Source organism: Castor canadensis, chromosome 11 (assembly GCF_047511655.1).
Source record: "Castor canadensis chromosome 11, mCasCan1.hap1v2, whole genome shotgun sequence".
In the NCBI taxonomy this organism is placed as follows: Eukaryota; Metazoa; Chordata; class Mammalia; order Rodentia; family Castoridae; genus Castor; species Castor canadensis.
This window is the reverse complement of record NC_133396.1, coordinates 125,858,100-125,881,696: the sequence shown is the minus strand read 5'-3', so window position 1 is coordinate 125,881,696 and position 23,597 is coordinate 125,858,100. Positions and strand designations below refer to the sequence as shown.

At 43.8% G+C, this 23,597-nt stretch overlaps 1 protein-coding gene across 1 annotated transcript; it reads left to right on the top strand.

Moving 5' to 3' along the window:
* The first annotated feature begins 3,462 nt into the window (after positions 1-3,462).
* Positions 3,463-10,031, top strand: Il19 (interleukin 19). Its single transcript, XM_020166694.2, has 5 exons — positions 3,463-3,631; positions 3,781-3,846; positions 7,085-7,237; positions 8,144-8,218; positions 9,568-10,031. The coding sequence occupies exons 1-5, from the start codon at positions 3,488-3,490 to the stop codon at positions 9,661-9,663; spliced, it is 534 nt and encodes a 177-aa protein (XP_020022283.1). The 5' UTR covers positions 3,463-3,487; the 3' UTR covers positions 9,664-10,031.
* Positions 10,032-23,597: the final 13,566 nt, after the last annotated feature.

Sequence of the window (23,597 nt, the reverse complement as noted above, 5' to 3'; positions counted from 1 at the left end):
ACAACACAGGAATAAATAATATTTATTAAGGCATACTTACTATGATACAGGCCAGGCCATTAGCTCATTAAAATCCTCAGTTGATTTTTACGGTGCTTCAGAGAGATCTCAAGTAGCTTGCCTCCACTGTTTTTCTGTGAAGAGGAAGAACCCAGCTTTGAATTCAGGGCTACTGTAGCCTACAGCTTCTCTCAACAGGTGTTATTCCATTAGGTCCAAGATACTAGCCAACAAGGCTTCCAGCCCCTGGGGTTCCTTTCTCTTGCACCTATCCTCTTAAAAGGCTCTGATCCTCCCTGTCCCTCTTCCTTCTCTGCCAGTGCCCGCTATACCTATGGGTCTCCCTTATGTGATGCAGGAACAAGGGTTTTTGTACCAGCCTTGCGGGGGCTCTTTCATTGTACCCCATCCCAGAGTTGCTTCATTTGGTAAATGAAACTCCCTTTATTCTGGGAATTCATGTTTGAGAAGGAAACCTTATGTATTTTTCCATCATTCAAATCCTGAACCTTGGAGAACTTCATGGTAGAGAGTTTGTACAAAAAAGTAATTTAGATCAAAGATCTTCTGCCCAAGATCAAGGATTCCAGGCTCTGTTCTGGGCTCTGCCATTGCCAGCTCTTAAGCCCCTCTCTCTCTCTCTGCATTAATGGAGAGTGAAAGGAACTTCCAAGGAACAAGATAAAAGGGGGAGAGATGACGTGCAAAGAAACTTTTGCATATAGGAGGAAAAAATTACTCCCCCATGAAGTTAAACAAAATAGTGCATATGAAGCATTTAGTTCATGCCTGGCACATGCTCCATCCTCACCAGACATGTGAGATACCAGGAAGATGGTTTGTACTGGAGCCAGTGGCACCTGCTGAGTCTCTTGAGGCTGGCTGCTGGCAAGGTGAGGCCATCTAGAGAGTACTTTCCTCAGTTTGCCTGCAGGGTAAACTGCAGGTACAGTTGGTGGCTTGCCACAGCTCCTGGGAAAGTGACCTAACTTGGATTTTTCTGTATAGACATGGAATTGCAAGCCATTCTCATTTGCATGGTGATGGGGAGTTTATTTTTCCCAGAAACTGTGTGTCAAGATCCAGAAAAAGCGTCATTTCTTAATAACTATTAGTCAACTATATCACAAAGAAGAAGAAAGAAAACAATTAAGGAAATTCAATGCCAAAGAAATGAGGGGAAAAACAATCTCCTGAAGGTGGACCCACCCAGTAAACCTTGACAGCATTTCCTCTATCCACCTGCATAAAAGTGACCAGCCCTTTCCCAATGACACAGAGCACCTGGAGCACAGGAGCAGCCGGCTGGCAGGAACACAGTGAGAGGTGAGGCAGGTGTGGGCCCTACTGGGGTTTCATTCCTAGTTGTCATGACTCGCATCCTTCATGTGACAGTGTGACCTGTTGCCACTGTGAGTGGTTAGTGCTGTCCCAGCCACTGGGGCTTTTGTAGAATGGGGAAGGGGTAAATGTTCTGGCACCTTCTTTTTAAGGAGAAGAGATGGGGAAAAGAAGAAGGGAAGGAAGGAAAAGAAAAAAGGAAGGAAAGAAAGAAGGAAGGAAGGGAAAGAAAAAGAAGGAAGGAAAAAAGGAAGAAAGAAAGAGAAAGAAAAAGAAAAAGGCAAAGGAACTAACATTTTTACTCTTGACTTTTCATTCCAGGAACTTGCTGGGCAATGTATATAGCATCTTTTAAAAATCTTTTGCACTGTTAAATATCTTTTTATATGTAAGGTGCTTACTTCTGGATCAGTAGGACCCCATCAGAACCGGGTTCCTGTCTGTCTGGTGCAGAGGGAAGTGCTGGGATCCCAGCTGACAGGCTAAAAGGAAGAGTGTTGTAAGCAGACGCAAGGAGGTGGTGCCTGAACTGGCTGCCAACCTTCAAGCAGGGGCTCTGGCAGGTTAATTCATTTCCCTACGTCTGGGTTCCCTCTGTGGTAAAATAGGGATAGAAACAAGCCCTCATGGGATGGTTGTGAGCATGAAACAAGATTATTATGTAAAATGCTTGGCACAGTGCCCAACACGGCACACATGGTGTGTAGGCTGAATGTTACCTACCGTTATTATTGGAATGGACCAAGATGTCTGGAATCACCTCTTGAGGGGGCAGAGTTTTGGCAAGACTATGGAGACATCATAGACTTCATGGTCTCCATAGACTTCCCTGATCATGGGGTCTATTTCCTCATTTTCCCAGAAAGAGGTGAGAACAGAGAAATCAAGAATGCTTTTTAGCATTCTTCGTGCCCATCGTGAAGCCTCACAATACATCTGCCTGTGCTCTGGGAAGGATGTGAGTTAAGGAGAGGCAGGGACCTGCTCTTCCTTGGATTTTTAGAGAGGGAGCCTGGGAATCCTAGGGGAATATGGGCAGTGGTGGTGAGAGTGGGGACCTGCTTATTTGGGCCTTTTTATATTACAGCCACTATTACCACAGTCAGAGGTGGGATGGGGAACTCTGCAGCTCCACAGATGCTTTCTATGTTCAGGGCCCTCCTCTCCCCTATTGCCACACAGGATAGATATACCAGTCCCAGTATGCACTGCTGGAACTGAGAGTCTCAGTGGAGGACACTGGGTACAGGACTGGTGAGTCACACTCTTGGCCCTAGGAGTTACCTTTAGGACTAAGTTCTATGTGTGAAGATTGTGCTATTTGGGGGGTGGGGGAAGTCATAGAAAGATAATAAACTGTCAATGAATGATGCGTAACACACTTGTCTCCTCGTGCATCACAAGATACACTTCAGAGTAGTTAAAGGAAGAGGCAGAAAGAAAAAGAGGCAAGAAGGGTGAGAGAATGAGAAAAGGCAACAAGTACCCAGGGTCTGACCCTACCTAGGAACTAGCTAGCTGCAAACATGGCCCTCTCTCTCTCTGACTCAGTGGGTGACAGATGGGAAGCCAGCAGCCCTACCCTGTCTCCTCCCTGGCTAAGTAGTCATCAAAAGATGTCTTGTGCCTTCCTTTTCCATCTTCTGCAGAAGGCAAAAATCTGCATAGTAAGCTCCACACAAGTGATTTTAAGTAGATACACACTGGGGTTTTATAACAAAAGGGTATTGCTTACTCCGGGGGCAAGTCTAAAAAGCCAAATGTGCTTTTATGGTTTTTCAGATCTGTTGCCTAATTTTTATGGCATATTACCAACTCCATTTTCCTTGTTCAATTTATTAAAAACAATACTTTTCACCCCTGTTGACAAAATAAGCTATGTTGAATTAGAGTGATAGACATAGAAATGTGCTCTCAGGCACTTGAGAGAGGACCTATTGTGCTTTCCGGTGGGGGCGAGGAGGGAGCATATTCAATTGATCAAGAAAACCAGAGGAGGAGCCCCAGACACTCCTCAAGGCTGAGGTTTGGATATTGCCTGGCCCCCACTGTTTGGTGCCCAGAAAGACTTCATCCATCTGGGTTTCCTCTTTCATTGCTCTTCACTCTAGGCTGGGCAGCTACAGGGCCACCCTTTCTGCAGGACATGAAGGTACAGTGTGTTTCCCTTTGGCTTCTGGGCATGACACTTATCCTGTGCTCAGTGTGCAGTCGTGGTCTCAGGAAATGTCTGATTTCCATGGACATGCGCCATCTAGAAAAGAGTTTCCAGGAGATGAAAAGAGCCTTGGTGAGTATGGATTGGGTGAAGGTGTAGGGAGGGGAGTGTCTCACCTCACATCTTAGCTCCAAAGCAAGCTCCTTCCTGTTTATCTGTGGTGTCTCAGGAGAAAGTGGAGTGCTCATCTCTTCTGTCTGTCCTTCTGCTCCCCTCCACAGCAAAACAAGGACACCTTTCAAAATGTCACCATCCTGTCCACATTGGAGACTCTGCAGAGCACTAAGGTATTGACCGGTCTGTGTCTGTTTTTTGTGCATTTTTATCTTTTTAGTAAAATGGCCCTGGGCTGAGAAGGAAATCCCAACTCAGTGTCCCAGGTTTCTTATTTGTCTGTTAAAGAGTTTGGGCACGTTAGTGTCCCAGGGACCGTGAAACCTCTGGGAGGGATTAAAGAAGTGCTACTTCCTTAGACTGTGACATGCAGGGTGCTCAAAGAGCATGATTTCTGTGGTTTGGGAATAATTTGGAAGGTTCCATGAGGGGAGTCATTGAAAATCTGAGGTGATTATAGATTAGGGGACGACAGGAGGAAAGGACTTGGGGTACATGGGAGAATGATCAGATCAGTGAAGGCAGGAACCACGACCATGTGGAGAGGACAGCAAGGTGGAACAGGTTTTTGATGTGGACATACAGGAAAGTGGAAGGGATAACGTAGACAACTATCCTTAAGTCTTTGGAAGTCAGCTTGAGTCTTGACTTTATAACAGTCGGTAGCGTCACTGAAAGTTTTTTTGAGACAAAAGTTAGACTACAGAATATTCTAGAGATGGTGTGCTCTATCTTGGCAACTTGATGCAGGAAATCTGTGAGATCATTCACTGTTGAGACAGAAAGTACAGAAAAATTTGTCTGTCTTCTTTGACAAGACAGTCAGCTAACCGACTGTTATGCAAGGGGCTCCAAGAGGTGTCTTTAAAGTGAATTCTTTCAGTTCTTGGATCTATTCTAGAAAGATCCAGGCTATTATCATCATCATTATTATTATTTTTTTAAAAACAGGGATTTAAGTGACCAAGGAAGGGTAAGATATATCTGTGGGGAAACAGGGATCTTGGGCAGGAGAATGATGAGTTAGTGGCAGAGCTAGGAATAGACCCCAAGTTTAGGCCTCTGTCTCCAGATTCTTTCTCCTTTCAAGGTTGAGAAATAGCTGAGAGGAATAAGGAAAGATGTCAACAAGGATCTAAATCTGTATCATTATTCCCTCACTTCTTTCCACCTTCCCTCCCTTCCTTCCTCCTTCCTTCCCTTTTTCTTTCCCTTCCTCTCTCCCTCCTTCCCTCCCTTTCTTTTTTCTACTCCTTTTTCTAATTACCACTATCTTTGATAACACACAGGAGCATTTTGCCCCTTTGGTCTGGTTAAGGGCCCAGTGAGAGTGGAGGAAGAGCTTTTCTGTGTCACAGGTTGACTTTGCTGCCATCTAGGAAGCCCAAGAGGCTTGTCCCTTTAATGCTAATGAAGATGAATGCAGCCATCACACTGTGTACCACTCCCTACTCAGACCTACCTGTAAACTGCTGGTAATTCACAGGACAGGCAAATTGCTAGAAAGACACTGTTTAGCCAACCTTTCTGTTCTGTGCCTTGGGGATTTAAGAGTGCTCTTTTAGCGAGACCTGCATTCCACAGTAGCAGCGAGAGGACCTACCCACATGTACTCATTTCCACAGCTGTCAGTCTCCAGTCTTGCAAATCTCAGCCCCATTCAAATGATCCCAGCAGTTTAAAAAGACAGATTGGTGGTATCTATACACAATGGAATTTTATGCAGCCATGAATAAGAACGAAATGTTATCATTCGCTGGTAAATGGATGGAATTGGAGAACATCATTCTGAGTGAGGTTAGCCTGGCTCAAAAGACCAAAAATCGTATGTTCTCCTTCATATGTGGACATTAGAACAAGGGCAAACACAACAAGGGGATTGGACTATGAGCACATGATAAAAGCGAGAGCACACAAGGGAGGGGTGAGGATAGGTAAGACACCTAAAAAACTAGCTAGCATTTGTTGCCCTTAACGCAGAGAAACTAAAGCAGATACCTTAAAGCAACTGAGGCCAATAGGAAAAGGGGAACAGGTACTAGAGAAAGGGTTAGATCAAAAAGAATTAACCTAGAAGGTAACACCCACGCTCAGGAAATCAATGTGAGTCAACTCCCTGTATAGCTATCCTTCTCTCAACCAGCAAAAACCCTTGTTCCTTCCTATTATTGCTTATACTCTCTCTACAACAAAATTAGAAATAAGGGCAAAATAGTTTCTGCTGGGTATTGAGGGGGGGGAGAGGGAGGGGGTGGAGTGGGTGGTAAGGGAGGGGGTGCGGGCAGCGGGGAGAAATGAACCAAGCCTTGTATGCACATATGAATAATAAAAGAAAAATGAAAAAAAATCTATTTAATGAAGGCAAAGATCAATTAATAGTCTTTCATTGAAACTAAACATCAGACAACAGAATGACAATAGAATCCAGTAAAACTGAGCAACTTACAAAGACTTCATGGTGACAGTAAAACAGACTTTGACCAGATGCAAAGCTACTGACAAATAAGAACCAACAGACCAACTGACTATAGAAGACACAATCAGCCAAGGTAGTGCACTGACAGGCCTTTCAAAAGAGAACCTGCAGGAAAGAATAAGGGAGGACCTCTAGAAAAATAGGCAAAGCTTCTCAACTATGTTCACAAAATAAGGCCCTCTATATAACTTCTGGAAAAATAAAACAGGAAGTAAAATATATGTATTTTTGGAAAGTATTACACCAAAAATACTTGAGTTGTCATTTGTTGTATAAACTGGCTTACAGATGCAATGATAAATTTTGTTAAATTTAATTATTGTTATGTCAAAATAAGGGCCAATTAAATCTTTTTCACTACTAACACAAAATTGAAAGGAGTGTGTGTATAAAAAAAAAAAGACAGATTGGAAGATTACCCAGCAGTGTGGTCCAGGGCAGACTGGCCAGGATAAACACGTATCTGTACGATGCCTGGTATGCCTAGCCATGAATGTTGATGGATGGAGACATTGTGGAGCAGCCAGCTTTGGCCTCTGTAATCCAAGGAAATGCTTCTCAAGAAATCTGCTCATTCTATTGTGAAAAAAAAAAAGAAAAGAAAAGAAAAAAAGAAATCTGCTCAGCCATCGGCCCTCTTAAAAAAGGAGATGCCTGATTCCTGGAAGGATTTAAGCAGTACTTAGCATGCTGGGGATACTGTAGGGAGAATTCTAGTTTATGATGGGGTGCTGGGCCCCATCCTTTGTTAATGTACCTCCTGGCCACAAAAAGGAGAGGGCCTGACTCCTATATAGGCTAGCTGTGGAAAGAGTGGATGAATACTCTGTGATCATTATGAATTTTGGAAAGTAACTTTTAGTTCTCTTGCCTCCTGGTCTCTAAGATAGTAAAAGAGGGTCTGGGGGTGGGGTGTCTCTAATTTGTGTCTATAGCCCACAGATGTGTGCTGCATGACTAACAACCTCCTGGCATTCTACGTGGACAGGGTGTTCAAGGATCATCAGGAGTTGGATCCCCAAATTTTGAGAAAAGTCAGCAGCATTGCCAACTCTTTCCTCTACATACAGAAAACTCTGCAGGAATGTGTAAGTCAGTGTATTGGGATACACACGTGCTTCCCATCTGCCCCAGGGAGTGCCTGGGCCCCAGCTGGCCTTCTGATAGGGCTGGTGGAGTCAAAGGAAATTCCCTGCCCTGTTGTCCATGGGAGAAGTACGGAGAACCTCTTCCTGTGGTCACTCCTGTCCCAAGGCTTCCTGCTGGCTGACATCTCATCAGCGGGGTCTTCTCATGGATAATACCCCTGGGGCAACCAACTTATGTCCAAGTATTTCCTGAGTGTTCAGTGGCCTGTGAGAGGAATGCAAGCACTCCAGTCTTAGAAGCCCATTCCTAGTCTTTTTGTTTCTGGCCCTTTGGGGTTTCCATACCTGAAAAACAATGGGTAGTTTCTTGGTGTAGTTTGTTCCTAAGGGTTACCTGTAAATTCACTGTGATTTATTAAAACTAAACATTCAAATCAAAAACAAAACTACCAACAAAAACTTAGACCAGGAGAAACCCCAGATTCCAGCCCCATCCCTGCTGCCGATTTCATGTGTCACTTTGTGGCAAGTGATTTCTTCTCTTTGTGCCTCAGGTTCTAAAATTGTTAGAAGGGGTAATGATCCCTGTTCTGCCTATACTACTACAATAATGGAATCAAATGGATACATTTAACCAGTTACTTAATTAACATGAAATACGTTTGTTGAGTGTCTACCTTTTGGGATGCTGCATAGATATTGTGCTTGCTTTCTTGGGCTGTAAATCCACAAAAAGCCAAGGCCATAGACAAATGCAGGCTGACTCTACAGACAAAAATCTCCCATGACTGCTCCATTTGAGTTTGCTCACCTGTCTTACCTGGGAGTGGGGAGAAGTGCTACTTCTGCAGAGAGGTAGTGTAAGAGAGGGCCAGGTGGTAAGCTGTCTCCTCCTCTGTATTACAGCAGGTGCAGAGTCGGTGTCACTGTAGTCAGGAAGCCACCAATGCAACCAGAATCATCCATGACAACTACAATCAGGTGAGCTCTGGGAAGAGGAAGGGGAAGATGGTAAATGAAATGATCAAACATTGGCTGAACATTGCCAAATGTTCAGCCTCCTCTTCACTCAAAAATCATTCATTCACTTTGAAGGTTTGCCCAAGTCTCCCTCTGCAAATTGTGTGTTGGTCTTACCTCATTGGCTAATTTCCTGGGTCCTCCTTCTCCATCATCCTCTACCATTTTGTTATGCCTTCACTTACCAGGACTAACCTGTTATAACTTGGGGAAAAGCACATACTGGGTAAGATGGGGGTGATACAGAGGGAGCAAAGATTTGCAGTGAATCCTGAACTGTTAGGCACGAACTGTATTTCATGTGTGATGTCCTTGTGATCAGGGTCTGATGAAGACACAGTGCTTCTCACATAGATGTCAGTATAAAAGCAACACTTCTTATGTGTACCACTGCAAGATCTTATCCAAGTTAAGGTTCTGGTTCTGTAGGTCCATGGTGAGATTCTGCATTTGGACCATGCTCCCAAATGATGCTACCACTTTGAAGAGCAAGGAAGTTGGAGTCTATTCAGAACTCTGCTTCTTTGTGGACAGGCTCAATTGGATAATATTGTAGAAAGAGCTAAGAGTCAAGTGGTTCTTACTGTGAACCCAGTATTGTTCCTGGCCACTACACTATGGACACCTCAATCCTTCACGATGCTAAGACTGTTACCTACATTGGATAAATTAGGAAACTGAGACGTAGCAGGTTAAGTTCATTCTGCAGCTCGGTGGTGGAGGTTGGATGTGGTCCCACACTGGCTGGCTCCAACAGAGGTGTCTTGCGATCTAACCACCACTTTTTAGTGTGAAAGGAGGTGGAGTAGTGTTGAGTCACGCTTTAGTTCTGGCTTTTTTACTAAATGGCTGCGTGATGCTGGGGAGAACACTTACCTTTGGGGTGTTGATACTCTACTGTGTGTAATGGGGACATTATGTGTCCCAACCCACTGGAGAACACCAAAGATACAAAGACTTCCTGTGAGAACAGAAGTAGTAGAGAGAGGTGATGCAAAAAGAACATGAAAAAGAAAAGAAAAACTGGCCAGCAAAGGGCCAATCTTTCCTATGAAAAGCAGGGAAAAAAAACAGAGGGAAAGGAATGAAGAATTTTTTATTTTGTTTATAAGGAGCTGACATGATTTAACCACTTGTTTGTAGGAAAAAATTTGCTTGCCTATTTGGAAAATAATTTTGAATGTGTGCTTTGCAAATATATTTGATGAATAAAAAGCAAAGTCGTGGGGACTAGAATATGGAGACCATGATATGCAAACTTCAGCACAGTCTGTAGAGGTAGGGTCTCATTATGATTTTATTGGTTTCAGCTGGAGATCCGTTCTGCTGCCATTAAGTCACTGGGAGAGCTTGACATCTTTTTAGCCTGGATTGACAAGAATCACCAAAAAACTTCCGGTGCTTGATACCAAGAGCCTGTCTAGTTTTCCAGGGATGAACAACCCCTGTGTGACTTCCTGTGACTTTGAGGGGGAGAGAGATGGGACCCCCATATTTATCTAAATGAAGATTTTTTTTCCAGAAATCTTCCTGCTGATTTGGAATTCTCTTCTCTAGGACTGAGGTATCACAGGGAAAAATTTGGGCTTGATTCAATCTCACCAGGCAGCTGAAAGTCCCACTGGCTGGTCTTATGATCCCTCTCGAAAATAGCCAAGATGTCTACTATGATATTTATAATGAAATGTGCCTTTAAGATCCTGGGAGTGATCCTGGAATGACAAAGTCAGCTTTCCACTAATTTATTGTTAAGTCATTTACCCCATGTCTGTGATGTGAGCTTCCTATGGTACATATTGTACTGACATTTATGAATAAAGTCTGTGCTTTACCCATGAGTGGAAATGTCTTCTGATTCAGAGAAGGTCAACTGAGGAATTGTAAACAGAGACTATAAGAATTAAAAGGGGCTGTAAAGAACACAGAAAGGGAAACTGAGAGGTCTGGAGTTGGATAAAAGTTTACCTGGGGCTCAACACTAGTGCAGAAAAGGGTTCCTAATAGCGTTTGGTGACTCCATTTTTCATCACTGTAACAAATATCTGAGGTCAGGTAACTTTATAAAGAAATGAAGTTTATTTAGCTCACAGTTCTGCAGGTTCGAGGGCATGGAGTTGGTCTTGTCTCAACTCTCATGAGGACTGTGTGGTGGATGTCATCATAACGGAGGGAGCCAGTACAGGGGGAAGGCATCACATCTAAGGCAGGAAGAAGCCAGGGAGTGATTTAGGGGTCAGACTTACTCTTAGAACAACCTGCCCTCTTGAGAACTAACTTGGGATCTCATGAAAACTACCTTAATTCATTCTGAGGATGTACCCTCAATGACCCAAGGACCTCCCACTAGGTCCATCTTTCCCAAGTCCCACCACATCTCACATTGCCACATTGGAGACTAAGCCTCCAACATATAATCTCTTGGGAGACAAATCACAGCCCTGGGTCTTTAAATTGCCCATTCAGCAGCCTTTTCTCCATGTAAAGATCAATAAGATAGGACAGAAGGTCTCTGATCACTGATTTCTCCTCCACCTCTCTCCATTGCTGATATCTCTTTCTCTGTCTGTCTTTTCTCTCTGACTGTCTGATTTTCTCTGTATTTGTTTCTCTCTGGTATTTCTTTCTTGCTGTCCCCAACTTAGATATGATTTCTCTGACCCCAGTCCATCTGTGTGCTGAGAGCATGTTTCTGATGAGGGATTGTGGCCATGGTGACAAACCTGAGCAAGTATAGCTCAGAGGCCTAGGGCACCATGGGCAGAGGGTCAGGGCCCAGGCTCCAGTGAAGATAAGCCAACAGGGTGTCAACTCCTAGATGGACACTCCACAGGTAATTCAGAGCACAAACACCTACCTTTCATAACCAGAGTAACATAACAGGTGACACTTTCTGAGCATCTCCACATGCTAGGGGCATAGGTAAGTACTTCCTATCCTGGGTCAATGTCTATACTGTAGCTGGCTAAATGCAACCACCTTTCTTTATTCCTACATGAGAAAGGTTTCACAGCCTTCACTCAGAAGGATCCCTATGCAAGCCTACCCCCCACCCGCATGTCCATCTTTGGCCAAACTTATACTGCTTCCCTGTTTTTCTAGCATCCTATTTTGTTTCTTACCTGTTTCCCACTTGAATGTAAGTTTCATGAGTGTGCAGATTGCTTGGCACTTAGTAGAAAGAAATTTGTCTTTCTTTCTCTCTCTCTCTCTCTTTCTTTCTTTCCTTTCCTTCCTCCCTCTCCCTGTCCCTCCCTCCCTCCCTCCTTCCCACTCTCTCCTTTTCTCTCTTCCTCTCGCTTTCGCTCTTTCTTTCAGAAAGGGTTTCACTATGTAGTTCAGGATGGCCTCAAACTGTCAATCTTTCTGCCTCAGCATCCCAGGTGGTGGGATTATAGGCGTGTAACACCATGCCCAGAGCCAAGCTCACGTTTATTGAATAAAGGATCTGGATGAATTAAAATGATAACCAACATTTATATTGTGCTTTATATACCAGGCAACAGTGTAAGAAATATACATACATATCTAATACGAGACTATAAACATTGTATTTTATTTAATTCTCATAACAATCCTAAAGATACTCTGAGCACGAAATAAACTGAAAAAGCTTACCTCACCAAATGCTAATAGTACAGAAAATTCAACCCTAAGTATGAAACTGGGCAGAAAGTTTAAGCAACTTCTCAACAGCACACAGCACATAAGTAGCAGCACCATCTTTCCAGTCCAGGATCGTGGTTCTAGAATGGACAGTAACGTCAAGGACAATGTTGGAGCACTCATGTGCCAGACACTGAGATAAGAACTTATGTATTCTCGTTCACCCTTCATTATTATCCAAAGAATCACATGAGTGAAGAAGGCTAGAGCTTAACAAGTCCAACAACACACCTACACTCTGCTCATGCATCTCATTATAGAACTAGAATTCAAACTCAGGGCAACCCACTCTGAAGCCTTGGCTGAAGATTGGTCCTCTCAATCTTGATGGTGTGTGGCCTGAGCATCTTGTTCACATGATGGGAGGCTGGGAGAGGAGATTTACTGGCATAGTGAGGTGTACTTGCAAAAAAGAACTGTTGTTATTGTCACTGGTGACAGAAGTCCTAGTTGAAGAGGAGGAGGAGAAGGGGGGAGGAAAAGAGGGAGGAAGAGGAGGGAACACTGAATAAATAAAATGGATGGCCATTTTATTTGAACTCTCCACATCTCTTCCTTGCTTACCTCACTTGTCTACCTGTCTTTTCCTTTCTTTAAGGCTTGAAGAATGTAGGGCCGAAGGTGTGGCTCAAGTGCTAGAGTGCCTGTCTAGCAAGTGCAAGGCCCTGAGTTAAACCACAGAATAGTGAAAACAAAAAAAAAGACTTTCTTTCTTTTTTGATTCACAGTGAGCCTGGCACAGAGCTGTGTTTTTCCCTTTACAGAACCGGTGCTTAAGAAATACTCGCCAGCCAGGCGCCAGTGGCTCATGCCTGTGATCCTAGCTGCTCAGGAGGCAGAGATCAGGAGGATCACAGTTTGAAGCCAGCCCGAGCAAATAATTATTCATGAAACCCTATCTTGAAAAAACCCATCACAAAAACTCATCTCAATCAATGGCTAGGCACCATGGTGCACAACTTGCCATCCCCAGCTATGCGAGGAAGTCAAAATAGGAGGCCTGTGGCCCAGGGATAAAGTGAAACCCCATCTATCTGAAAATAACCCCCACAAAAGGGCTGGGGGTGTGGCTCAAGTGGTAGAATGTCTGCCTAACAAGCGCAAGGCTGAGTTCAACCCCCTGTATCACCAGAGAGAGAGAGAGAGAGAGAGAGAGAGACAAAGATAGAGAGAAATACTAAGGAAACAAGTATACAACTCTCTCTCAAGCCTTCCCCCTATCAGGTCTGATAATTGCTCTGAGAATCTAGGGCTCACCTTTAACTACTTAGTTACAAGGGCAGGGGGCCCACATGTGCCAGGCCCTTGCCAGAAACTTTACACACAGGATCCCATTTGAGCTTCAGAGGAAGCCCAGGAATTTTCAGTTCTTATTCCAGTGTGGTCAGGAAAGGCATCTGAGGTTCAGAGCAGTGGCAGACTTACTCAAAGCCCCATGGCTAAGGGACAGCAGATCCAGAAGAAAAAACCTGGGCCCCCTGTCCAGCTCTGGAGCCCTCCTCCTGCTGCCGGGGAAGTTCACTTTGCTCTGGCCAAGGTTATATAAGGGCCTAGGGTGCTACTCTGAATGCCTATAATGCAGATAGTTAAACCCAGATGCATCAAAAAGGGCCTGAGCTGATGAGCAAAAACGTCTGAAGTTGCACACAAATTTATGCATCAACACTGAGCAAAGGAGACTGGCTTCTGAATGTGTTACACAATGTTCCTGACACAGCTGAGAGTCTGGATTCTCCTGGGGAATGCTCTTCCATCTTCCAGAGCAAATTGCTGCCAGCCAAGATAGCTGCTCAAGACAGCTGCCCTTTACAATTGTAGCTGTCTTGAGCCTAGAAGTTTGCCCAGATGGGATGAGATGGTGTGAAATCTTGGCTTCACCACTTACTGTGGTGACCTTAGGCAATTTACTAAGCCTGAGCCTTATCTGTAGAATGGCAGAAGATATATTCTTTAAAAGTTGCTTGAGCTCTCAGACACTCAGCCCAGTCCCAGACCTCTGCTATGGAACCCCCATCAATGAAGATTTGAGTGCTATAGAAGATGCCTTTCTGTGCAGGTGCAAGGCTGGATCCAGGCACCTGGTCCCCTGGATGGGACATCGTGGGGCTTGGGAGAGGGCTCAAGATCCAGCTTTCAAAACAGACATAAGTGATTCAGCGTGCTCCATCTGTATGCCTCTGGTCACATTCTTGGACACTCTAAGAAGACTTTGTGATTCTGCTTCCCTTATTGGGGAAATGAAGAGAATAGTCGTATCTACTCAGAAAGTGCATCGTTTTATTAAGTACTAGCACACAGGAAGAGCTACAAATAAACAACAAGAATGCCTGGGGTCACATTTTCCTGCTTTTCAATTCTACCCTCAGTGAAGGCTTAACTTCCTGAGAAGCCTTGAAAGAAAGGGCAGAAGGTAGTCTTCTTCCTGCTCCTCCCTCTCCACCTCCGCTCCCATTTGTGTTCCTTGGTATACAAAGTGGCTTTCCAGCTCTTGACAAATCAGAGATATCTCAGCATCCATCTCTTCTTTCCAGAATCAAAACTCCTGAGGGCATGGCTACTTTGTGAATGACTGCTCTCAGGAAACACATGTTCCCCCAAAGGAATTCATGCATGCACCTAGCAGAGGCAACCCCATTTGTGCAGGCAGCACCCTCCTGGAGGAATCCCGGGGCTTTGTCTTTGGGATTTAGGAATGTTTCAGGCATTCTTTTACCTTCTATTTGGAATCTCTACCTCTTTGTTCTGGTTTCTAGCCTATAGCAAGAACTGTTTTTATCTCTGTCTGTACTGCTTGGGTTGGTTTTGAGTCTGCTCCAGGATCTTAATGGTCCTTTATTGCACACCCTGAAGCCTGAAGTTCATTGCTTCTCACTCAACCTGGACTGGACAGCTCTCTGGGGTCAGGTGCTAACCTGGGTCCTGCTCACCAGGGATCCTTGTGGTCCTGAGTTCAGATAATGGGACATTATCTGCTCCAACAAGGCCAGGCACAGAAGCATCTTCCTCCTTGAGCAGGGGTCCTCAGCTTGTTCAGCCCAGCAGCCCTGCAGGTGAGAACAAACTCAAGAAGTGCTGGCTCTTCCTGCTCTTCTCCCCAGTGCCTCCAGATACCCACAGCTGGCCAGAAGAGAAGATGTACTCAGATGGTATGCCTCAGAGGCAGAGTGCAGAGTATCCCTCTGGGAACCCACCAAGAGGTCAGGTGTGACAACAAGGTGGCTAGAAATGGATGTTAGAGGGCTCAGTCTCTCTGCAGGGAATGGGGGAATGGAAAAGGTGGGGGGGTGGATGGGAAAAATGAGATGCTAATCAAAAGGCACAAAGTTTAGTCAGACAGCAGGAGGAGTCTTCAGTGATCTTTTACACTGGTGACTACAATTAATTTTTTGCGGGGGGCAATATTGGAGTTTGAACTCAGGGCTTTGCACGTCCTAGGCATGCACCCTACCTCTTCAGCTACACCTCCAGCCCTTCTTGATCTGGTTATTTTGGAGATAGGCTGTTGGGAGCCATGAGCTGAAATCTGACAAGGTTGTTGTGGCTTCTCAGCATTCCGACAAGGTAGGAATCTGCAGGTGCACCATGTCTCTATCATGGTGGGAAGGAACGCTAAATGGTTTCCCTTGAGTGAAAAGAAGTTTATACCTTAGTCAAGGGAACTGGCAGTAAGAATGCAGGGTGGCCAAAACAGAAAGGTTGTAACTAGGTCAGAGTGTTTTGGTGTTTAAGTCTCTTCCTCTTTTGTATAAAGCGTGCTGAGAAAAATAAAAAATTTGCCAGTTGGTCATCAGCCTTCTGGCCCTCTTGATATGTGTCTTGTCTGTTCATTCCTTTCCTAAGCCCTTTTGGGTCAAAGACTTCTGCAATCCTTGCAAGTGGCACCCAGACAGGGACCCGGACAGAGGCTTAAGATAAGGAAGGCTCTGGTGGTGACTGCGCATATGTTTTAATTTTAGTTTGAGGTTATGGAGCAACATCGAGAAAAATGAGACAACAAGAAAGTAAAGAGTGAGCTCTCTTTACGGAAATTTTGTGTTCAACATTGTGTGGCCATGGATGTAAAGTGTCTAAAAGTCAGCTTGAACATTTTTTGTCTTATGTCCAAGAGTGCACTCAAAATCAATATAATTGTTTTGTGTTTTATTGTGTAAGTTTTGTATATGTCTATGATAAATTAATTTATTAGATACAAAAAATCTAATAGCTATGATAACAGTCTTATTAAAAACTGAGACTGACTCAAAACACTATTCCTAGAATTGACTCTTACTTCAGCTATGAAAATAAAATGGACCATCCAAAATGAGTCCTAAAAAAACAGAATGGGACACTTCTCAATCTACTCCTAAAAGTTTAAAAAAATAACCTATCAATGTACTTGTGGCCACTTAAGTTAAATTTTACATGTTCTTGAGCTCTTGAATCTATGCACACTTAAACTGACATTTATGGCATGCCAAATTTAAAACTTTTAAAAAAATATGCATATATTTAAACATCTTTAAGTAATTTACATTCAATTCCTTTATAATTAGATCTATTAACAAATGGTGTCTTTATAGGTTGCTTATTGTATAAAAACAGTTTAAAATTACCTTTATATTTGGGTCTATATAATAAAAATAAGGCTAATTGGAAAAACAATTTTACTTAAATTTAAGTTTAAAATTCTTATGAAAGTTACAGCTCTTATCTTTTTTGGACCAGTCCTAACCAGAGACTTATTAGATTGGCACTACCCAGAGGTCACCTTTTTCCAGTATGTTGATGGCTTACTTCTATGCAGAGCCACAGAGCCTCTCATCTGCAGGGTGACTGAGTCCCTTTTAAACTTTCTGGCTACAGAGTCTCTAAAAAAAAAGCTCCATTAGGCTTCCTGAAGGTCACCTACCTAGGTGTGGCCTTAAAAGGACAGGCTCATGCCCTGAGTCATGAGATAAGCAAATCCACCCAATCCTCCATTTCCCACTCCCCCATACCATAAAGCACCTTGGAGCTTTCTTGGGAGTTACAGGATTTTGCAGAATCTGGATCCCTAGATATGCAGCTCTTGCCAGACCATTTTTTATGCTCCTGCTAATACTCCTATTTGAGCCTTGTATAATAAATGTTCTCTCTAGATTCATATCTTAACAGGTCCAATGTATCAAACTCCAGTTCTTGGTCAAGAAATACTCACCTCTGCCTACATATGAGCCCTCCATTCCATTCTATCAGGGGGCCCTGGAGGCTATATGGGTCAACCCCTGAGACAAGTACTCCCTCCACTATCCTCCCATTGTCCCATTGTCAGCATGAAGCAGCTAAATGAGTCATTGCCTCTCTCCCCAACAGCAGTTGGGTGCTTGTCTCAGAGGGGGGATTTGTTGGGTCTGATGACCTAAGGCAGATAAATGGGTATCCCATACCCCCTGGAGAGTCATATCATTCCTGCACCCTGAGAGGGAGTTATAAACTGCATTTCTGCATCCTAAAAACATACAGTGTCTGATAGATCTTCCATAGGGCTGATGAGCAAAATACTCTCTAGATTATTTCTCCTCCCCCAATAAAGGTACAAACCACACCAATTCACCCAAGAAAGCCTGAAAATCCATGGCCAATAAAAAACAAAACAAAACAAAACAAAACACCATGTCCACTTAAAATACAAGAAAGGGGTAGATGTAGGGAGCCATGAGCTGCAATCCGACAAGGTCACTGTGGTTTAGCAACATTCTGACAAGGTAGGAATCTGCAGGTGCACCATGTCTCTATCATGGTGGGAAGGAATGTTAAATGGTTTCCCTTGACTGAAAAGAAGTTTATACCTTAGTCAAGGGAACTGGCAGTAAGAACGCAGGGTGGCCAAAACAGAAAGGTTGTAACTAGGTCAGAGTGTTTTTGGTGTTTAAGTCTCTTCCTCTTTTGTATAAAGCTTGCTGAGAAAAATAAAAAATTTGCCAGTTGGTCATCAGCCTTCTGGCTCTCTCGATATGTGTCTTGTCTGTTCATTCCTTCCCTAAGCCCTTTTGGGTCAAGGACCTTTGCAATCCCTGCAATAGGCTCTGGGTTTTTGCCCAGGCTAGCCTAGACTGCAGTCCTATTTTAAGCTTCCTGCTGTTGCTGAGGTGACAGTTATGCTCCACCATACCCAGATAATTTTTGTTGAAATGGGTTTTCATGAAGTTTTTTGCCTGGACTGGTGTGAAACAACTATACTCCCAAGATCTCTGTGAACTTTTTGCCCAGGCTGGCGAGAAACCATGATTCCACTGATCTCAAGCCTTCCAAGTATCTAGGACTACAAGCATGAACCACTTGTGCCTGACTTATACTAGTCTTTTTATTTAGAGCCACACATACCTGCTAAGATAGGTCAAATTTTCAGATAAAGATGTATTTAGAAGAGGCCTTTTAGAGGATACACAATCCTCAATATTCAAATTGACCCAAATCAATATTTGGGTCAGTTGTGACCACTTCCCCTGGTCCCTTCCTCTTCTCAGTAAATGTGTCACCTTTCACCCCATTGCTCAGCTAAAGCCTGAGGACAATCTCAAGAGGCAGTGTGCGTCATGGTTAGATCCAACTTCCAGGCCAGACCAATAGGTTTCTACCTGGACTTCCAGCAAGTCTTGGGCCCCTCCTCATGCCAGGCGTGTGTCAGGAGAGTGAGGCTGGCTATACGCTTGCCTGATAGGGCAGCAAGGGGATAAGGAGAGTGAACAGGGTCCCCAGAACAAAATTTGCAGTGCAGTGAGGGTGGTTTTCCTGAGATTCAGCTGCTGCTCCTCTGTCCTCTGCCATAGCCACTTGGCCTACATACCTGTCAGTTGTACATTCAGAAATTGTCTGACTGGCTGAATGGTTCAAGTGGTAGAGTACCCACTTAGCAAACATGAGGCCCTGAGTTCAAACCCCAGAACTGCCAAAAACAAAAACGAAAAACCACCAAAAAAATAAAGCAATAAAACCCAAAACAACAACAAAAAGAAAGTGTCTTAATATATCTGACTGACTCTTACCTTACCCCACCCCTGGCCAAGAGACCACTATCTCCCACTGGGATTCCTGAGCAGCCTCCCTACTGGTCACCTGTGGATGGTTTTACACAGAGGCCAGGTACTTTTGAGGTCTCCCTAGCTCAGCCACAGGAAACCTGATGGCCTTCCCATGTCATAGGCTGTGTAGGACCTGGTCTCTGTCCCTCAGACCCATCTTTCCCCTCCCCCTCCCTTTCTTTTTTCCTTTCCTTACCTCCCCACCCCTTCCACTGCAGCCACACTGGCTTCCTTTGTGTTCTTCCAACCAGTTGAGATGCTATGTATCTCAGGATCATCCCTTCACCTGGATGTTCTCCCCCTAGAGAAGTGACCTGATAAGTCTCTGAAGTCACATTTCTCTTAGGCTTTTGGACTAACTCCCAGCACTGCCTGATGTTGGTGCTACCTTATGGTCAAATGAAACATGCACGAGGAAGATTAAGATAACAGAATACCTGTGATCATCTTTCAGGAAAATCAATTTATTATATTTGTGAGAAATAGAAATTTATTAGGAACTGTCTCCAGAAATGTGGAAGAAAGTACAGAGAAGATGTGTCCTGGAAAAACAGTCTGTGATGTATCCCCCAGGTGGGGAAGAAGGGGTTTCTTGTCTCCCAGCAGTCTTGGGCATCTTTGCAGCTCACTTTCCCTCTGCAAAGATCTTTGGGAGGCCAGTGCAGTACTGGATGCCCTCTTGTCTGTGGGCCATGCACACCTCCCACTGCACTGGTCAGAGTCCTTTGGGTTGGCTGCCTACTGTTTAAGCCCGCAGCTAACCAAACCCCACACCATAACGTTAGGCTAGGTCTCTGCTTAAAATGCAGGGAGACATGTGGGAAGGACTCCCAGTGACTGAACTATACAAGACACTAGTCTTGATTATGGTTACCCTGCTCTATGATTGGTCTCTGATTTCACCTGTCTAAAACTCTGTTCCCTTTGACCCACGACTTCCCTTCCTTCCCTCTTCCCCTCTAATTTCCCCAGCCTCTGGTAAGCATCATTCTACTGTCTATTTCTGGTTATAACTTTTTTAGATTCCACATAAGTGGGAGTCTTCCTTAGGTGATTCATATGTGAAGTAACATGGTTTAATCACCCCACCACTGCACCCATAAATATATACAATTATGATTTGCTAATTGAAAAGGACATTAATTAAACCATAGATAAAATAAATTGTAGAAGTGCAGCTGAACTGCCCACCTACTAGGTTTTTGGTCTTTTCCTCTTGTCTACTTTCTTCTGCTTATAGCTATTACATTCTTGAATCCTGGGTGTGTCTTTTGGGCCAGCAGGCAGCAACACAGTCTTAGAACAGAGGTAACAATCCTCCTAGTCACCCTCTTCCAGCCCTGGCTCTTGCCAGGGGTGGAGGATGTGGTTACATCATGGTGCTGCCAGTAGGGAGGCAGTTTTCTGCTTTACCTCTTGAGTGACACATCCAGTCCTTTTTGTTCTAGTTATTTTGGAGAGAGGGTCTTTTTGCCAGGGCAACCTGGACTGTTATTCTTCTATTTACACCTCTTGCATGAGCTGAGCTGAGATGACAGGTGTGTGCCCACTATGCCTAGCTTTTTTCTGTTGAGATAGAGTCTCTCAAACTTTTTTTTTTGCTGGACTGGCCTGGAACTGTGATCCTCCTGATCTCAGCCTCCCTCATAGCTGGGATGTCAGGCATGACCCACCACACCCAGACATTGGTTGAGATGGGAATCTTACAAACTTTTTGCCTGTGCTGGCCTGTAGAACATGGACCCCTCTCTCCTACAAGGGGCAAAATTGCTACATGTCACCATGACAAGCAGGTCATTGTCAGCTTTTCTAGGCACCAACTCCCCAATCTCTCCCTGGGAATCAGGTCACAAAGGTCATTTTGTGCTCATGGGAGTATGGTAAACACACCAGGAAACCCCCAGACTTCTCAGGATCTATGGGAATGGTTTTCCATGACTTTAATGGCCACTCACATAAGTGCTGTTGGCCTGAATCCTTAGGCATCCCTAACAGGATTGTCGAGGTTGTCCCCTCGACAACTGGGGAAACAGTTTTGGAGTGCCTCAGTGAAACCCCAGAACTGTGACGCAGACCGCTATCTGGGGCAGAGACCACTCCTCCCAGCTATGTACTCAAAGTCTGGAGGGGTTTTGTGTGGAGTGTAAAAGGTGAACACCCATATCACTGTGCAATTGGTAGAGTGCTGCTCCTGCCTAAAATGTGTCAGCCTTTTAAATACAGAAGAAAGAAAAAGACTTTGTAGGACCTGAGAAGGCAAAACACTTGAAGGGATGCTGGTGGGCCTAGCTGGAGCACAACTAGACACATAATCTAATGCTATTTCCTCAAAGAAGAATTTCATCCCCAGTCCTGGGAGGTACAGGCAACTTTTACAGGGGCGGGAAGAGGAGATTATTGCTTGTGGGAATAGGAAGAGTCCATGTCTTCTGGCTCTGGGCAGCCAGGGAGACAGCTGGGACCTGAACCCAGAAGGAGAAGGGTCTTCCTAGGCACCAGGAGAGTGACACAGCCAGGTGGAGCCTCACCAGTTGATGGTTATACCCTCAGAGGTGTGCTGTGTGGGCTCAGGGCCAAGGAGATAAAAAAGGGAAGGAATCAACTTGCTTAGTCCACCACACAATTGTGGTCATCTGGCTCCTCCGTATTGCCCTGATGTGGTGGTATGATCTGTTCTGCGAATATGAGAGAAACAGGAAGTATAACTTCAATGGGGACCTTATGGAAGTGGGCAGGATGGGTGAGGGATGCTTCTGGGGCAACTCTGAAAAGTATGACTTCAGGTAAGAAACTGTAGCACCCCCAAATAGCATCCTGGCCTGGTCAAGAGGCCCTCTGAGGTTCAGAGACCTTCAGAACTAGGTAGAAAGTTGGATGGAGCCCTGGATCAGTGCTCTGACCACTCTGGTCTTTGACCCGTCTCAGGCACCCTCCCAGCTTGGTTGATGACCTGACCTTTCAGGTCCAGTTTTGGTAGAATTCAGCAATGCATCCTTCTGGACCTGGGCTTTTCTTTGTTGGAAGACTTTATTATTGCTACAATTTCATTACTTGTTGTAGCTCTATTTAGAAGATTCATATTCTCTTGATTCAATTTTGGTAGGTCATATGCATCTATAAATTTATCCTTTTTTCTAGGTTTTATAGTCTATTAGAATATATGTTTTGAAGTATTCGCATTTGTTTAGAAGATCTTTTTCCATCCTTTCAACTTAAGCATGTGTTTGTCTTTGCTAATAAGGTTTGTTTATTGTAGATAACAAATAGATGGGCCTTGTTTTTTAGTCTAGTCCAGCAGTCTGTGTCTTCTGATTAGAGAACTGAGAACATTAACGTTATCGAAACGTATGTAGTAATTCCTGTCAGTTTGTTGTTTCTTCTTACGTTTTTCATTTTTAGTGGGATATATTCATTGTACAGGGAGGATTCATTGTGATAATTTTGAATAGGTTTACTTTATACATTGATTATATTGCCCCCGCTATCTCCCTCCTGCAATCCCTTCCTTGCCCCACTAAAAGCATTTGCAAGAGGTTTCACCATACTATTTTGTACACGTATATGAAGCCCATCAACCATATTCCCTCACCTTCATCTCCTCCATTTACCCTCTCCCCTCCCATTATTTGTATAGTGTTTGATTCTTCCCTATTTCTCATTTGCTTATGTATTTTGATGAGATTTATTTTTTTCCATATTTTCATGACTGCGTTTATCTTTCTCTTCCGTGTGTAGAATTCCTTTAAGTATCTCTGCAGTGCTGGTTTAGTGGTCATAAATTGCTTTAATTTTTGTTTATCATGGAAAGTTTTTTATTTCTTCTTCAATTATGGATGACAGCTTTCCTTAGTAATCTAAATTGGCAGTTATTTTCTTTCAGAGCATGAAATACATGGTTCCATGCCCTCCTTGCTTTTAAGGTTTCTGCTGCAAATCTGCTATTATTCCAATGGGTCTGGCTTTAGAGGTGACTTGGCACTTCGCCTTTGCAGATTTCAATAATCTTTCTTTGTTCTTTATACTTAGTGTTTTGACTATTATATGACATAGAGAAGGCCTATTCTGGGGAATCCTAAAGGTCTCCTGTTGCTGAATGGTCATCTCTTTCTCAAGATTTGCTAAATCAACTGGAGGCTTGACTCAAGTGGTAGAGTAACTACCTGCCTGGTAAGCATGAAGCCCTAAGTTCAAATCTCAGTACCACAAAAAAGGTTCAGAAAGTCTTATACTTTTACTTTTTTGAATATGTTTTCTATGTCTTTATCTTGTACCTCTTCTCCTTCTTCTATAGGTTTGGTCTTTAATGGAATCCCAAAGCTCTCTCATGTTCCATTTGTACTTATGTTTTCTTCTTTATCTTCATCTCTTCCTTTCTTCTTTATCTTCTGAATTTTCTATTATATCTACCTTGTTTTCAAGCCCTGACTTTTAAAATTTATTTATTTATTTTTTATTCATATGTGCATACAATGTTTGGGTCATTTCTCCCCCCTCCCCCCACCACCTCTCTTAGCACCCACCCTGCCCCCTCCTTCTCCCCTCACCCCCTCGATACACGGCAGAAACTATTTTGCCCTTATCTCTAATTTTGTTGAAGAGAGAGTATAAGCAATAATAGGAAGGAACAAGGGTTT

Excerpts from the sequence above, each read along its gene's own strand:
- Il19 (XM_020166694.2), top strand. The coding sequence starts at position 3,488 with ATGAAGGTACAGTGTGTTTCCCTTTGGCTTCTGGGCATGACACTTATC. Across the intron at positions 3,847-7,084 it reads AGACTCTGCAGAGCACTAAG|CCCACAGATGTGTGCTGCAT; the intron begins GTATTGACCGGT and ends TTGTGTCTATAG. Across the intron at positions 7,238-8,143 it reads AGAAAACTCTGCAGGAATGT|CAGGTGCAGAGTCGGTGTCA; the intron begins GTAAGTCAGTGT and ends TCTGTATTACAG.